Source organism: Drosophila suzukii, chromosome 2R, assembly GCF_043229965.1.
Source record: "Drosophila suzukii chromosome 2R, CBGP_Dsuzu_IsoJpt1.0, whole genome shotgun sequence".
Lineage (NCBI taxonomy): Eukaryota > Metazoa > Arthropoda > Insecta > Diptera > Drosophilidae > Drosophila > Drosophila suzukii.
Genome location: NC_092081.1, coordinates 14,534,699 through 14,551,331, shown reverse-complemented (window position 1 = coordinate 14,551,331; position 16,633 = coordinate 14,534,699). Strand labels below are relative to the sequence as shown.

The 16,633-nt window shown below is 40.5% G+C and overlaps 1 protein-coding gene across 1 annotated transcript; it reads left to right on the top strand.

Moving 5' to 3' along the window:
- Positions 1-290: 290 nt before the first annotated feature.
- Positions 291-14,902, top strand: egl (Egl_like_exo domain-containing protein). The gene is made up of 8 exons (XM_017074455.4): positions 291-913; positions 2,797-3,076; positions 10,275-10,520; positions 11,287-13,252; positions 13,313-13,411; positions 13,474-13,723; positions 13,780-13,868; positions 13,932-14,902. Exons 2-8 carry the CDS (start codon positions 2,911-2,913, stop codon positions 14,143-14,145), a joined length of 3,030 nt encoding a protein of 1,009 aa, XP_016929944.3. The 5' UTR covers positions 291-913; positions 2,797-2,910; the 3' UTR covers positions 14,146-14,902.
- Positions 14,903-16,633: the final 1,731 nt, after the last annotated feature.

The following is a 16,633-nucleotide window of genomic DNA, read 5'->3' as shown; positions in this document are numbered from 1 at the left end:
TAAAAGCCAATTTCTATTAGCTCACTTTATCCCACACATAAGATTTCTGACTTCGAAAGCTTCAAAAATTTCAAAAGATGACAAAGCAACCGGCAGGGAAATAAACGATTTGAAATGCGATAAGATGCTGTAGTGGAATCATGTCATAAACAGCGGTGGCACTGCGTAACGGTTACGTTGTGCGGCGTTGCCACCGGTCGTTTAAAATACCAGGTAGACCGTTAGGCGGTATTTGCCCTGCTGGCCCGCCATGGCCACACCGGCAAACCGCCTCCGCCCGCGCCCCCGCGATTCCGTTGGTGGCTTTTCCTATGTTTGTGTTCGTGTGTTCGCGTTGGCGCTGTCATCATCATATCGCATCGCATCGCTCCGAAAAACCGTGCCAATTGTATACGTTTTTACCTCGCCAGCGAGTGTGTTTTGTCGCCCGCCGACCGACCGGAGTTTGAATTTATCGTTCGGCAGTCGGAAAGTTGCAAAGTGCCTTTAAAACAGTGCAACAAGTGGTTTTACACTTTTTACAAGCATTCAAAGTGCCTTACACACACACACACACGTACTTAACCTACCTGACCAGAGCGCATACGTATGTGTGTGCGTTACAACAACAACGAAAATAACTAACTGCTTTCGTCGCAGTTTTTCTGCAAGTGTATTGGTTAATTGCGCCGAAAAAATGTTAAGCGGGGAAATTAATTGATGCCTAATTGAATTACGCTAGTGAGACACGGAAAATAAAATAAATACGAGAAAAACTGAGATCTGATCTGATCGCAAAGATCTGGTGAGAAATCCCCAACGCGAGGATCTGTATCGCGTATGTGTCAATTCGTTAATTTAAATATAGATTACAAGTGCACTTAAACAAACAGAAAAACGAAGGGAAAAAGGAAAACAAGTGATTAACTGCCAGGTAATTATAACTGCTCTTTTTCTCCCCTCTCTTTTTCGATTTTTTTTTGCATATTTTGAGAGCTTCTTTTTGCGCCATTTCTCTCTGCAGATATTATTTTCTTTTATTGTTTTTACCTTTCTTTAGTCATCGCATTGTGCACTTGCCCTCTCTCTTTCTCTTCTAATAAGACTCTTCTTTTTTATCGGTATGTCTGAAGTTTCTTGTTTTGCCACCCATACCATGGCGGAATACCTGTGTAGCACACACACGCACACATTGCTGATTGGAATGTGTGCTGCTGCTGTTGTTGTTGTTGTTGCCGTTCTCAATACATATTTGTTGTCAACGGTTTTTGCTTATCAATAGAACAACACCAACACAGCTACACCTGCATTCTTATTGGTTTTTGTAGCCTTCCTGTTGGATAATCGTAATGAGTGATATTGGGGAAATTAATAATGGAAAATAGTGAAGCTGTTTTTTCGCACCCTCATGTTGGCTGGCATTTTCCATTTCCGCTGCACCAGCCACATTTCTACCTTTCTGTGTCAATCACCTGTTCTGCAGCGCTGGCAGTTTTCACATGCCAACCGGCAGAAGCAGCAGAAGCGGCAACAAACAAATTAAAACATGTTATATATAGCCATAGCTCCCCGGCCCCAACGAGGTGCCAACTTTTGATCGCTGATTCCCACCGAATTCCATTCGAAAAGTCCATCCAAATCCCATTGTTTTAAGAGATTTACTAATCCCATGCAAATCCCATAGGGCGCGTTCCCAAACAGTCTTTCTTCGCTAGCCCAAAAGTCTCTCTCCGATTTACAGATTCATGAAAAGTATTAAACAAACAAAATAAGTTTTTATTTTTAGTCTTGGAACCGACAAACATTTTAGAGACCATTTTTAAGTTTAGTTGATTTTGCTTGTAATCTTTAGAAAGGAATTTATATTAATGAGCTGTATATCAAAGGTATTAGTTCTTAATTTGAACTAGCGTGTTTGCACAGTTTTTCTCGCCGAATTTGGTTAGTTCGAATATTTCGGCTGGCAACACTGATGCCAATTCGCCGTGACGTGGACTCCTGCTCTCGCCGCGCAGTCAGCTGACCGAATTCGCCTGTGTTTATGTTGTGGGCGCAGGCAACTGGCAGTTGATTTCAAACTGTCGAGCGGCGCGCAAGGATATGCCGCAAGGATACGAAAATCGGAGACCTCAAGAACGAACTCCTTCGTACGTGTTCCTTCGCCTGATTCTGTGCTTTTCAATTATTCACGAAGGAAAACAAAGTTTATGGCTCTGCAACTCCCCCGCCCACTTTTCCACTCTACTTTTTTTTTCGAATACTTTCAACTAGTGCAAGGCGAGCAACAAAAACAATGCAATAACACGAGACAAGTGTCGAGATAGAGAGTGAGCGAGAGAGACTAGGACGGAGGAAAAGAGAGCGACAGCAGCCGCTCAAGTGGCAAAGTGCAAATGTATTAAATAAATAAAGAAACGAAATGAAACTCAAGTGCACAGAAAGAAAATGGGAAACTTAGTTTGATAGTAAAATAAATTTGGATAATTTTAAATATTCATGTTTAAAATAATATATATTATATATTTATTCGTTAATAGTACTTATGCTAAACCAAAAGTTCCAAGTTTTCTAGTTCGACTTATAGAAACTTTCACTATTAATTTTATATTTTCAAGACTTTATGTTAGGGAAATTCGTAACAGTTTGAGTTATAAAAGTTTGATAAAATCGTATCTTTTTCTCCCCGTGTGACTAATATGTGTCTGCGGTTTGACTAGTTTCTGCCCAGCCTTTTGGCCAGCTTTCTTGGCGCATTGCATAAGTGTTGGCCATTTCACCTCACTTACGCTCTCCCCCTCCTCTCCCCTCTTTCCCCAGATACGCAACTCGACGTGACGTACACGTGTGGATTAATAATTGAGCAGATAGCCGGCAGATAGCAGATAGCAGATAAAAGATATAGGAGATATAGCTGAGCGGACGGACGGAGCAATGGAGTCCATGGAGTACGAGATGGCACGCAACATGACGCTGCTCTTCTTCTTGGAGCGGCTGCTGGACAAGGGCGAACCCAGGACCGTCCACGATCTCTCCTGCCAGTTTGGCAACAAGGAGTTCACCAAGGAGATGCGACAAATCGCCGGGGGCAGTCAGTCGGGTAAGTTCTTGTACAGTAGTACTTCGCTAAAGCAAAAGAGAAATTCAGTCACAAAAATCTGCAGTGGCTACTTAATTAACTTAACTGAAAATTAAATGAAATTGGGAATATTTATAAAGAAATTCAAGAAATTAAACCTTTTAATGGGATTTTAACTCATTTCCAAAAGCACTATAACTCATTCTAATTATAAGGTGGAAATTTAAAGAAATACACAATATGATGGAAAATTCCTCATAATATTTTGGACTATTTATTTAATACACTCTATAAATTATAACCTGTAATTGACACAAAGAAATAAATACAAATTTTAAATTTTACTTAGATCAAAATATGAATGTATTTTCCAACTGTTGAGTATGCTTTTAGTAATATTTTTATTCTTAAAACCAGTTTTTCTTAAGAGACAACAGCTTCTGAAGTATTGTTTTTATCCAGAAAACTGGACCTAGGAAAATGCAAGTTTGAGAAAGCGGGCCGCAAATACAGTCGCATTCAATCAGCTCTCATTTAAAATGCCGCCGACTGAGCCTGGGAAATTGGAAACGTGTGCGGTGGAAAGCAATACTGAACACTGGACTCTTGTTCGGCCATTGAACATACATATTTGTGCTATTTGTGCACCTGCGGGTCGTTGTTTGTCATACCGGACGATTGTGTTGTTGCTCCTGCCTTGTTGCCGGTTGCCTTCGAGTGGTCGACGTCCAAGTGCACATGTCATTGCCGTTTCCATGGGCATTTTTCCAATGCCAGAGGGGAGTCTGCGACGGCCCAGCCTCATTTTCCAACTCCCAGTTGATCTGCCAATGCCAAAACCACAAAAACATGCCAAGGGTTTATCGCTTTTCATTGCAGACGCCAAACTGCAATCGATAATGCACATGTTGTTGTCGGTTTGGCTTCCCCCCTTTTTTTTTTTACAAGTGGTATGGGTATTATTTTACAATTGGTCGATGGAAAACATGAAAATATCTTGAGATTCTCGACATACACGTGTTGTACTTCCATTGACAACTCGGCACATGAAAAACTACAGGCCACGCTATTTATCAAAATGCATGGTTAACTCGAACTACTAAAAATAGCCTCGATAAACAACTTTCGGTTTTTAAAAATAGGTACCACTTAGCGCGGAGTTGGTAAGGTGCAATGCACTTTCCCTTCGCTAGAGATATGTGTAGACATTTGTTTGATGTTCTCACATAAGAGGAAAGATGGGGTAAAAAAACAGAGACGGACACAGGAAATGGCAAGCATTTGTTTACACCGCTCCCCAGGGCCTAATAGTAAATCATTTAGGTGTGGTGATGATCTTGAGATACGTTTTTTCTTCAATCTATTGGATTATCTCGTCATTCTAATAATATGATGATTTTAGATTAGTATAAGACCCTTTCAAGTCACTCTAACACTTTTATAAGGGATTTTAAAACCTCATCTTCTGTGTCATTCTTGAGTTCTTCAATGTGTCAATACCAAAGCCCGAGCAATTTGTCACACCAAACACTCTGGCAATAATTGCATTTACTACTTTTGCTTTTCACACTTTTTGACTTCACTAATTGCAACATGAAAACAAACATTTAACAAAATGTTTATCGCATTTGTTGATTTTTTACACACGTGCGTGACTTTGCCGCCAAGACAAATTGTGTTTACCTCGGGTGAGCAACATTTTCCGCTAAAATAGTTTAATCTATGGCTTAAAGGCCCAGTTTTAGTTTTTTCCCAGAACGCAATAGGCAAAGTAGGGTAAATTCCGGAAAACATGAGGAAAACACGCAAATCACAGTTGTGGGATTGTTGGATTAGAAAGAACAGACTATGGAAAATATTAATGGGAAATGTCAAGGTCTGGTTTATAAATAGAAAAGCGTCAGACAAGCCTGGTTGGTTGTTACAAGTCCATATCAACCATGTGATAAGGAGTTCCAATGGCCAATGGCAGCTTAATTTCACCAACTAATCCCTGTCTTCGATCCACTGGGACTGACCCAAAATCCTATAGACATATTTTATGCCTCTTCAGTTTTGTCAACGTGTTGTTTGCCCAACTTGTAAGCCATTAAAGCCGTTCGGGTAGCTGTTATACCCCTGCGAATGCCGCCCACAATAGACCCATCCACGTCACCCATTATGTGGTTTTTGGCCAGAAGGGGGGGGGGGGGGGGGGGGAAAGGCGGAAACTTTGTAATAGAAAAGTGTCGATTACGTGACAAAAATGTTCAATTGAATTTCAATAAAATTGCATGATATTCTAGAGACTTGAGCCCCTGCTTCCCATATCCATTTGTTGCTTCAATAATAAATGGAGGTGTGTGGTGTGCTACCATGCATATTCCCCAGCGATTGATGAGGGTTCTCCACACCGCCATTGAGAAAACATTTTTGGGAAATTAACGTCGAAAGCAATTTTCTAGCCGGGGAGAAATTTAAACGTTGCCCAAACTTCTATTGGGTTAGACAAACAGTTTGAAGAGCTGGCCGAGCTGTGTGCCCTCGTTAATGGGAAACTTAAATTTCACTGCTAATTTAACATCCAGCAAGAAATAAACACGGCCATTTAGCCTCACTTTATCGGTTTGCCATTTTGAGTTGCCAACGGCTTTGGATAATTGTACAAACAAAATAGGAAAAATAGAAAAAAAAACAGACACCAAAACAGGCCAAGCCTTTTGCGAAGGTTCGCAACTGTTTTTCTGTGTGTGTTTATTTTTTTTTACTTTGCGTAATCGATTGCCAAAGCAAAAACACAAGCAAATGGCAAAAATTGTCAATGCAAATGAAATAAATACTTAAGCTACACAGAAATCAATTTCAAAACAAGGAAGAACGCTATAGTCGAGTACCTCGACTATCAGATATCCGTTACTCAAAGGGAAATGGAGATATGCAAGCAGCAAAGCGAGATTAAAATGCGCCACCTACCGGCGGTAGACAGATTTAAGCGTTATGGGCGTTGGAGTGGGCGTGGCAAATTTATTTTTGGACCAATCGATAGGTATTGACGACACCAATACATTTCAGTTAAAATTTTTTATCTAGCATGCAAATTGTGGGCGTCACAGGTTTTCGCGGTTTGTGGGCGTTTAAGTGGGCGTGGCAAACTTTTTTTTGGGTCAATCGATAGGTATTGATAAGAACAATACATTTCAGTTAAAATTTTCTATCTAGCATCAAAACTGTAGGAGTTACCGTTTTGGGCGGTTTGTGGGCGTTAGAGTGGGCGTGGCAGTCTACTGAAACAAACTTGCGCTGCGTAAGAAGCTCAGGAATCTGTACGCCAAATCTCAATAGCCTAGCTCTCATAGTTTCCGAGATCTCAGCGTTCATCCGGACAGACAGACGGACAGACGGACAGACGGACATGGCTAGATCGACTCGGCTAGTGATCCTGATCAAGAATATATATACTTTATGGGGTCGGAAACGCTTCCTTCTGCCTGTTACATACTTTCCGACGAATCTAGTATACCCTTTTACTCTACGAGTAACGGGTATAACTAATGATTTATTTGATTATTAACGATATTTGCCGAATTCCAATGTGATGATACAAAATGTCTTATTTATCATTTAAATGTAAATGTACTATAATAATTTTAATAAGTTAACGATAATACTTAACATCATGTTGAATGGTTCACATTTATAGACATCATTTCCAAAATAAAAGCAGCAGATAGTAGCGCCTTATACCTATATTTTTTAGATTACACTGTGTTACAAAATTAAACCTTTATTTATTTACCTCGGCGGCTGCTAGAAAATCTTATTTGCATTGATTCCCAATTTTGAAATGTATTCACCAAAAAATTACGCCACCTTAAGGATTCTGTGAAAAAGTATGACGGGCATTGTCACTACTATTTTGTTGACCTCAGCTGTATGTCTATGACTATGTCTTCTTTCGTTTATAACTTCCTTAAAGAAAATCCTAAAATTATTTTGAGTATGGAGTTCGAAAGACATAGAGTGACACTTTTTAAATGTCTTGACGAACTAACAAACCAAGAATCCATAAGTCCGTAATTGCGGTTCAAATATAGCAAAATACAGTTTGACCTCAATTTTTTCAGAATCCTTGCGTAGGGGAACTTTTTTTTGAACACAGTTCAAAATGGCGGTCCAAAGCGAATATGATTTTCTAAGATTTTCCATCGAGGTTCATTTTTGATGTCAAAGAGTATTATTTATTGAATGATTGGCTGATCGATCTGTCAATGAAAGGCAACTCATTTCGCTTGAACCTTCTGCATTTGCGTTACGCATTTCAATTCCTGACGTTGTCGTAAATTTAACGATTTTATGTCGGGGAAAGGAAATCCTTTAACGCCTGCCAGCCGGTGCTGCTTAACCCCCGAAAGCCCCGAGTACCAACGCCCTCGGAATTCCCAGGCATTGCGTGTGTGCAGCCAAGGTTTTTATGCTTTACTTTAGTTAACTTTCCGTTTCTTGAGGAAAATGGAAGTCGCATTGATTTTTGACATTAATTGCAAAAGGCGAAACATTTTGCTCAAACTGAAAGTGAATGTGCTACTCATTACTTGTGAACTTTGTGCCATTTGTGTGTAATTGATTGGCAACTGTTTTGACAGCCGGGACGCTCTAGATGATGTGGAACTAATGAGTTCCTAATGAAGTCACGACTTCAAGGAGTCGCCCAAGCCCTCTTAAGACTGCCGCCATTCCTATTTCCCAACCCCTTTAGTGAGTCATAAAATCCTGGGTTTACGGCCAGGCATAACCCTTTACCTGGATGTTCACTTACATTTCGATTCACAACATCTTGGGGAAATGTTTTCGTTTTCTTCAATAAGCGGCGGGGCATAAATATACACAAATTTATGGCGAGTGTCCTCGGTGCATTTGAAAATTGCCACCGCAAAAAAATGTGTCCAAGTGGGTCGAGCCGTAAAATGTGGCAGTGCCACACAACCCACAAGCCATAACCCACCCCCCGAGTTCGCAACACCTGCTCCATATCCACTCTCGATGGGCGGAAGGTGTAGCCAAAAATGTTTGCTTGCCAAGAATTGCGGCTAAGCACACAGACAAATATTGGCCCGCCAAGTGGCCAAATTGTATGTGTATATATTTGCACATTACATTACATATTCGGGCTGGGCGCTCGTCTTCGATAAATATTAATATTGAAATGCCATGAACTTCGATTTGTGTGCTGGTGACCTGTGCCACAAATTTCAATTTCTCTAAGTAAACATAAAAGTGAATTACGCTCGAAAGGATTTGCCATCTTAACCTCTTTTTTTTTTTGTTTATTTTTCCTCCTTGGGTGGTGGGAATTACTAGCCATTTGTCAGTTTTGTGGCTCATTTGGCAGCTGGGAAATGGGATAACGAGATGTTTAACCGGGGGATTACTTTGCGATTGACTTTCCAAATCCGCTGGCAAATGCCTTGCATAATGCCAGTCCGATTTGATTAATCAACGTTCGTTCTCCTTATGCGACTCTACAGCCGAGTTATGTCAACTGCAATTGAATTAATTTATGTCTGGCATTATGGAGCTGAATTTGTGTCTACCTCGGTGACACGCAATGTCCCCTGAAAAACCCCTGATCTATCCATCGCTGCGCGTTTGTCTTGTCACGTCATATTACCCAAAACCAAACAATAGTGAGCACAACAGATGGAAATGTGGGCGGGGGGTGGGTCCAATCCGATGGCGATGGCGATGCCGATACAATGGGCCATATGGAGTGGAGTGCTCATCGCATTCCTACCAATTGCGGATGATGAGCTAGAAGTGGATGTCGAGGGTTGGGCTCCGTCAATGGGTGTCCCGTTTTGGGCCGACGGCAGCAGTCAGTCAGCAACTGCGAGTATGACCTGATTTATCAAATAAATGGTTCGCTAGCTCGCTGGGTCGTTTTGCACGGCTTGAGTGCATTCACTTTTCATTCGGTTGGCATTACACTGGGGGAAAAATGTGTCTTTATTCTCGACTTAAAAAAAGGACTCTCTGAACCATTAAATTAAAATCGTAAATCATTTTAAAATAATTTATAAAGCAAGAGCTTTATTGTCTTCCTTTTTTTTTAATATACCTAAGATCATTTATTATTAACTAACTTTGAAGGTTGTTTATATGCAATGTAATTTTATATTATCAAAATAAATGTTTTTCATTAGATGTTTAGTTGTTTAATAAACACACAAAGAGCTTTTAGGTAATATTACCAATAGTTACATGGTTCCAACCCATCGAACTTGCAATGTAACCAACCAAATAGGCACTCTCCCATCAACAAAATACACACAATTTACCATTTTATGGTGGTTTTAATATTAAATAGTGACCAAAGCAACAATAAAATATACGTCATAATTGTTATTAGTAGTTAACGTTTTTGTACAGTTACGTTCTGATAGTATTAGTCAATTTTACCCACACAATTTTTTTCTGTGAAGAACAATACCTTCTGAAGGTTAAAATTAAATATTATCAGATTAATCATTCCTTCCTTTTTTCGTTTAATATGATTCTCTTACCATCTGTCACCAAAAAAGCTAGAATTATCAGGATTTGTAACTTGCAAGACTCTTAGATATATCTTCAGTAAGTTCATAGTTTCAATGGAGTTGGTTTTCTGTTCAAATTGTTTTAAGCAAAACTAAAACTTTAGTCTTCCAGTGCATACACACAAAGTCAAATCTCCAACAGTCCCTTGCTTCATTCATGTAATTGTAAACTAACTTTGAATCCAGAAACTTTTGCCAACTTTACAAACCAAATCAACAACATAGAAACAGGCAGCACAAAACACACATGATTATTCATGTAGACATCTACATATGGCACATGCGGATGAATGTAGCCCGTCATTTGATGGTTATGCGATTAAACAATGTTGTTAATTATGGGAATCCAGGCACATGCTTCCCACTGATATGCACGAGCCAGAGAAAAGTTTTCACAATCCAGTAGTTGAGGCTAAGAGTTGAGACTATGGAGAGGCAACCATTATATTATATTCCAGAGAATTAATCAACTACAATAAGTACTTACGCGTCTTGGCGCAATTTCAGAGTTGACACATTGAAAGTAAATTAATTAAGTGTGCGCTGCTGCAACAGTTTTACTGCATTAACCACTCACTCGCATCCATCGGAGCACCCACTAATGGTCCACCCTAATTGTAATTGACGTCCTTTGCTCCACCATTTGACAGGTCTGAAGAAATTTCTCGCCCAGTACCCAGCAATATTTCTGGTCGACGGTGATTATGTCCAGGTGAACGCCTATCAGCACCACAATGCGGACGACGGCGGTTGCGGGGGCAAGCGGGATTACATCCAAGAGGCTAAAGACTACTTCAAGAACAAGATGCTGCAGTACGGGGCGGCCGCCGAGGTCCCTGTTCGCAGTCTCCTGGGCCACAGGTCGCAGGCGTCGCCCCAAGTGCGTCACATATCGGGTGAGTGTATAAATGGTCTAGCATTATTTGCAATCACGGTTGACACTCAGAAAAAAGAAACGAAACAATTTAATTGAATTAAATCGATAGTGTTTTCTAATTGCAGTTAAATGATTTGATTAAAATATGTTGATTAAAACGAATTTAACTCTTTATCTATCAAGAAGTTCTTTTAAACTTTTATATTTTTATACCCGATTTTCGTAAAGTTAAAGGCTATACAAGATTCGTCGAAAGGTATGTAACAGATAGAAGGCAGCGTTTCCGACCCTATAAAGTATATACATATGATCGCCGAGATCTTGAAAACTATAAAAGCTACAAAGTTGGGAAGTAGCATGTCGATTCTTGAGGTTCTAGAGCAGCGAATGTTTATTTCAGCAGGCTGCATCGTCACTCTAACGCCCACAAACGCTTAAAACGCTTAAACCTATCTAGCGCTTGAAGACTTCGGAAAAAAGAAAATGGGATTTTGTTTTGATTATCAATATCCATCTACATGCCAAAAATTATTCAAATCGAACTATTCATTACAAAGTTATAAGCAAATAAAGTATGCTATCTCGGAAACAGTCAATTCGTTGCATGCATATCTTCATCTCCCTCGCCCTCCCTTTAGCTGAGTAACGGGTATCTAATAGTCGAGGCCATCGACTAAAGCGTTCTTTCTTGTTATAAAAACTTATTATACCACAAGAGTGCCAACCGTAGTTTTTCATATTCACTTATCAGAAGGTGGCTCTAATGTTCTCAACTTTTCTCCCAGGTCAACACATCAAGGAGTTCACTGACTTTCTGATGAAGCACACGGATACCTTTAAGGTTACGGACGACTATGTGATGCTGGTGGGCTGCGAGAACATGACGGATCTGCCGGCGCGGGATCGCCTCCACCTGCCGCAGTCGAACATCGATACTCGTGGAACGCAACAGATGCTCGACTTCTTTGCCCAGTGCATCGAGGTCAAGGGGCCGCTGCTGGTGGATCAACTGTTCCACCTGCTGACCACCAACTTTCCGCAGGATCAGTGGCTGCGCATGTTCAAGACGCCGGGGGACTTAAGCTCGTTCCTCAAGCTCTTCGCGGACTGCTTTCACATACAGGCCAATCTAGTCACCCTGCTGCAAAAGCCCAAGCTCAGCGATACGCACATCCAGCAGGCACAGGCTCAGACGCGGGAGCAATTCAATGCACTGAACAATAACAACAATGCTAGCATGCGGAAGCAGGAATCGGGAGTGGGAGGTGGAGCTGCCCTTGGAGGAGTCGGAGGAGGAGGAGGAACAGTCGGTGGAGGCGTCAGTTCAGTGCAGCAGAGATTGCAATCGCCGGCTCTGCGGAGTAATGGTCACACGAACAACAATAATGGGAGCAATGGCAGCAATAATAACAACAACAGCATAGCGTGTCCCAACTTCAAGCTAAATGCCCCCGTTTCGAATGTGATGGGTCAGAGCCAGGGCTTCGGGCAGCCGAAATCGGAGCCAAGCTCTGGCTTCGACAGCTATGTGCCCATGTCGGAGATGAAACTGGAGAATCTGTGCGAGAACAACTATCCCAGTGCGAACACCTGCTACGGGCCCATTAATAATTCTGCCCAACAGCAACTCCAGGCGCAGCAGCAACAGACACAGCAAACGACACAGAATCCGGGCGAGCAGCGGATGAATAGTGTTAACCAAACCCTCAAGCAACGCATCAACACTTTAGTTATACGGACTCTGGCCGAGAATCTGGAGAAGGACAAGCAATCGCTGGCCAACCAGCAGGTCGGATCAACTTCCCCGCACGCCAGTCCCGTGCATTCCATTGCCAATTCGGGCTCCAACCAAAATGCCAGTAGTGCTGCAAATAACGCCAATAGCAACCCGAATTCGAATCCAAACAATGCCAACCACTCACCTAGTCATAGTTACTTTGTCGGCGACACCTGGAAGATAAAGGTGCTGCAGAACACCACCGTGATAGCGAATGTCAAGCAATCGGTGTTTGTGACCGACATTATACTCAAGTATGCAGCCAAGAACGAGAACATAGTGGTCTCCCTGGACTGCGAGGGCATTAATTTGGGCCTTAAGGGGGAGATTACCTTGATTGAGATTGGAACCACCCGTGGCGAAGCCTTTTTATTCGATGTGCAATCATGTCCGGCGATGGTCACCGATGGCGGACTTAAGACCGTGTTGGAGCACGACCAGGTGATCAAGGTGATACACGACTGCCGCAACGATGCTGCCAACTTGTATCTGCAATTCGGGATTTTGCTGCGAAATGTGTTCGACACACAGGCCGCACATGCCATCTTGCAGTATCAGGAGAGCGGCAAGCAGGTCTACAAGGCCAAGTACATATCGCTGAACTCGCTGTGCGAGCAGTACAACGCCCCCTGCAACCCGATCAAGGATCAGCTCAAGCAGATCTACCGAAGGGACCAGAAGTTCTGGGCCAAGCGACCCCTCACGCGGGAAATGATGCTGTATGCAGCGGGAGATGTCCTGGTGCTGATACACGATCAGTTGTTTGGGAATCTGGCGCGGCAAATAAAGTCGGAGAATCGGGCACTATTTTCCGAGCTGTGCACCGAGCAAATACTCATGCAGATCAAGCCCAACGAGGTGAAGATACGCAAAAAGCAGCGCAAGGTCAGCACCGAGGTGTCCGATCTTAAGCAGAAGCTGGCCCAGACTAGCAAAAGCATTGTGCTCTCCAATCGCGAGATACGCCTGCTGCGGTTAGTAATTTAACTATAATATTATTTCAATCATGTATTTAATCTATTCATAACCCCCAGGTACATGGACCTCACAGAGGATGAGAAGGAGCGTCTGAAGGGCTACTACAAGGTGGCCAAGAAGCTGGAGAAAATGGAGTCCGCCGGCAATCCCAACAAGTGGGTTCATTCAATTCCAAAACCGTTGAGCATTCAATTTAATTTTGTATCAATACCCACAGGGACCAAAGTGATTCAGAGGATGAGCCAGAACCAAATGAGAACGACACATTTCCCAGCTTGGATTCGGTGCCCTCGGACAACTCGCTATCTGGCACTTTTTCGCCACGCTTCAGTTCAGAGCCACCCAGTCTGACTGAATCCATGCAAATGCTGGAAGAGATTCTGCAGAACAAGTCCATGGATCGCATAGCACGTATTGATAAGCTGGAGGCCATTCTGACGACTGCCACTTCGCTGCCATGTGAACAAGTGAGTGATCTAATTTGGTTTATATGTCAGCTCGATTAATTGTTTTGTTTCTATAGATTATAGCTTCAAATTCGATGCAAGAGCAATTGGGATCGAGCATTGCGACCACCGAGAATCTGCAAATTATTCGCGAAAAGTCCAGAAAGTAAGTGCTTAATTCTTGGATAGTGGTTAATGGATAATAACTTTTGCAATCATCTATTTGCAGCATAAAGAACTGCAATTGCCAGGGCGAGCGCAGTGTGACGCCCATTCTGCGAACGACTGACAAACGAGTGGTGAAGCTTGTGGACGCCGAATCGCAGACACTGAGCACTGGCGACGTGGTCATCACCAAGATCTTCTTCCAGGACGAGCACGAACGGGCCAAGGAGGCGGCCATGCTGAGCAACTCGCCCACGAAGCGGGTGTCTCCCACATAAACATTTCAACCTTCGAACAATGATTCCTAACAAGCGATGCGCAGACATATTACGTATTATTATTTTGTTTTTTAATAGTTGACCTGCTCGACCCCGGGCCTCTCAACGCTTTAACGACTATGCAATAACTTTCATAACCAATTGAGAAGCAATATATTTTGTGCCTAGATGTTGAACATTGCAATAACAATTATATATGATTTACCAATTGTTAACTACTCGCCTCCGGCTCGGATCCTTTTATATATCACAATCGACGAACCTTGGCGTAGAAATCTTACCGAATCCGTCTTCTCAGGAAATCTGTTTTTGCCACTGAGAATATTTGCGGACTTCGATGAGGTTAACAAATCACGAGCTGCGCCAAACAATCATTAACAATGTATCTGTTGATTGACTTGTAGACCACTCCGCTATTAATTGTAATAACGGAATTTATATTAAATCTGCCTTGGACCAATGTGTATTAAATCCAAATGAAATTATAAAATGCAATTCAGTTTTCTAGAGGTTTCCTAATATCTTTGTCGCCATATCAGAAGTGAACTTATTGTATTTTAACCATAATACTTTGTAAACCGAATCGTTTATTCAACTCAATTTAAGTTTAACCAAACCAACTTCTTAAATAATAACTTAAAATTGTGTAGTCAATCTAAGTAAATGAGAATTAATTGTAATGGAAAGAATACTGAAATGGTACGATTATAAATTATATAACTAATTGAATAAAAAGTGTATATACCAATATAAAAAAGAGAATAAGATTCCAGTCTTGTTACTAAAATAGAGGATTTTCTTTTTTTGGGTTCCTTTATTAGACACCAAACATCAAGAGGATAAAAACATTTATAATTTGATATGCTTATATAATAATACAAGTAAAGCGGGAGATCAAGTTCTCCAACAAGTAGCCAAGAAATGGTTGGTATCGCAGTTAGCCTGGTCTATCTCATAGAACAAGCATTAGTTATAAATATTTCGTAAATATTTTGTTTTTTGCTCAGAGGGAATATTCTGGTTTAAATAGATAAACCTTGTAAAATCGAGTTACTTTTTATTTGTCATTAATTTGGGATCTTAGACTGATGCTCTCTATTTGATTGCTTTCAACCGTATTTCCTTATAATATAAATAGTTAAAAAAAAATTTTTTTTTGATTAAGTTAGACATCAAAAGTCGACGGATATAGCAATTTGCAGCTGAAAATTGTTTGATCTAAAATTACAAAGTTATTTATAAATTTTTAATCAAGAGATTTTTATATATATACGTTTACTTATGTTAAATTTTCTTTATTTCTATGAAGAGCAAATGCTCATAAATATGTTGACGGAGAACATTCAACATTAAAATTTACTAAGCAATTGCATTGCCCTTTTAAAACACACACAATTTTAAATTCGTTTACTTTATCTGTTCTAAGACAGCCTTTTTTGAGCTTTTGTAACTATTTAATGCAATTTAATATTTAAATAGTTTTCACCTACAAGTTGCACTCACCGTTCCATTAATGCAAGATCATGTAAAGGGAAGTTAGTTTATTAGTGCTGTTGTGAGAAATTATGCCTAAGCCAAATATATATACTCGTTCTATGTACTGAATTATTTGCAAAGGAATACATGTATTTGTATATATATTCGGTAAAATCACATCTTTGAATTGCCACAGCTCGCTAGTTGTATGTACAATTGGGTCTAACTCGCTTGATTGGCCTGTGAACAATTGAGGTTGTACGAAGCAGTAAAACCGTACCTAACTTTATGTGCTTTGAACCATTTTTCAGGCTTTTATTTTATTTGTTTCCATTTTATTTTAATCTATTTTAAAACTTTACAACCTTGAGCGAACTTAATAATTATATCAATACGGCCTAAAAGAACTAAAACAGTTGCAAATAACTGATGGCAACGAACTATTTTAATAGGAATTTAAAACTTTTCGACAAATCCTCTGTCAAAATCGGCTTAAAACTTGTAGGATTTTAACAAACTTTTTTTGACCCATCCATTTGATTCTTAAAACGAACTGAGTCAGATGTGATTATTTTTTTAACTTGATCCTTAATATTAAACTAGTATACATTTTCACTTAAATATTTCGTTTGGATTTCGTGCGAAACCTGCATATCGACAAAAATGTCAAATATATCTACATAAATGCAAGAAGGTACTTTATGAAACAATTGATTTGTTTATCAAAACGATGTGCGTACCTCCGCCTAACCAATACTTTAACTTGGAAATGGAAAATGGGCAAAATAAGACCAATGAAGCTTAAAGATATAGACTTGGTAAGGCAGAAGTTGTTAATCCGTTTTGGCTAATCTAGATAGCTGCCATATAATTCTAAAATTATCCTATTCCAATGTGAATATATTTTTAAATTCGTGTATTTGCAATTAAATTCTTAGCTCGGCTTTTTGTATACTTAATTGTTATTTGACCTTATCACCCAAGACGGGTATCGAATGCATAATCGTAGACA

What these genes read in the sequence shown, in the direction of transcription:
- egl (XM_017074455.4), top strand. Translation starts at nt 2,911, where the DNA reads ATGGAGTCCATGGAGTACGAGATGGCACGCAACATGACGCTGCTCTTC. An exon ending in TCCGCCGGCAATCCCAACAA is followed by an intron (nt 13,412 to 13,473) that starts GTGGGTTCATTC and finishes CAATACCCACAG; the next exon opens with GGACCAAAGTGATTCAGAGG. An exon ending in ATTCGCGAAAAGTCCAGAAA is followed by an intron (nt 13,869 to 13,931) that starts GTAAGTGCTTAA and finishes ATCTATTTGCAG; the next exon opens with CATAAAGAACTGCAATTGCC.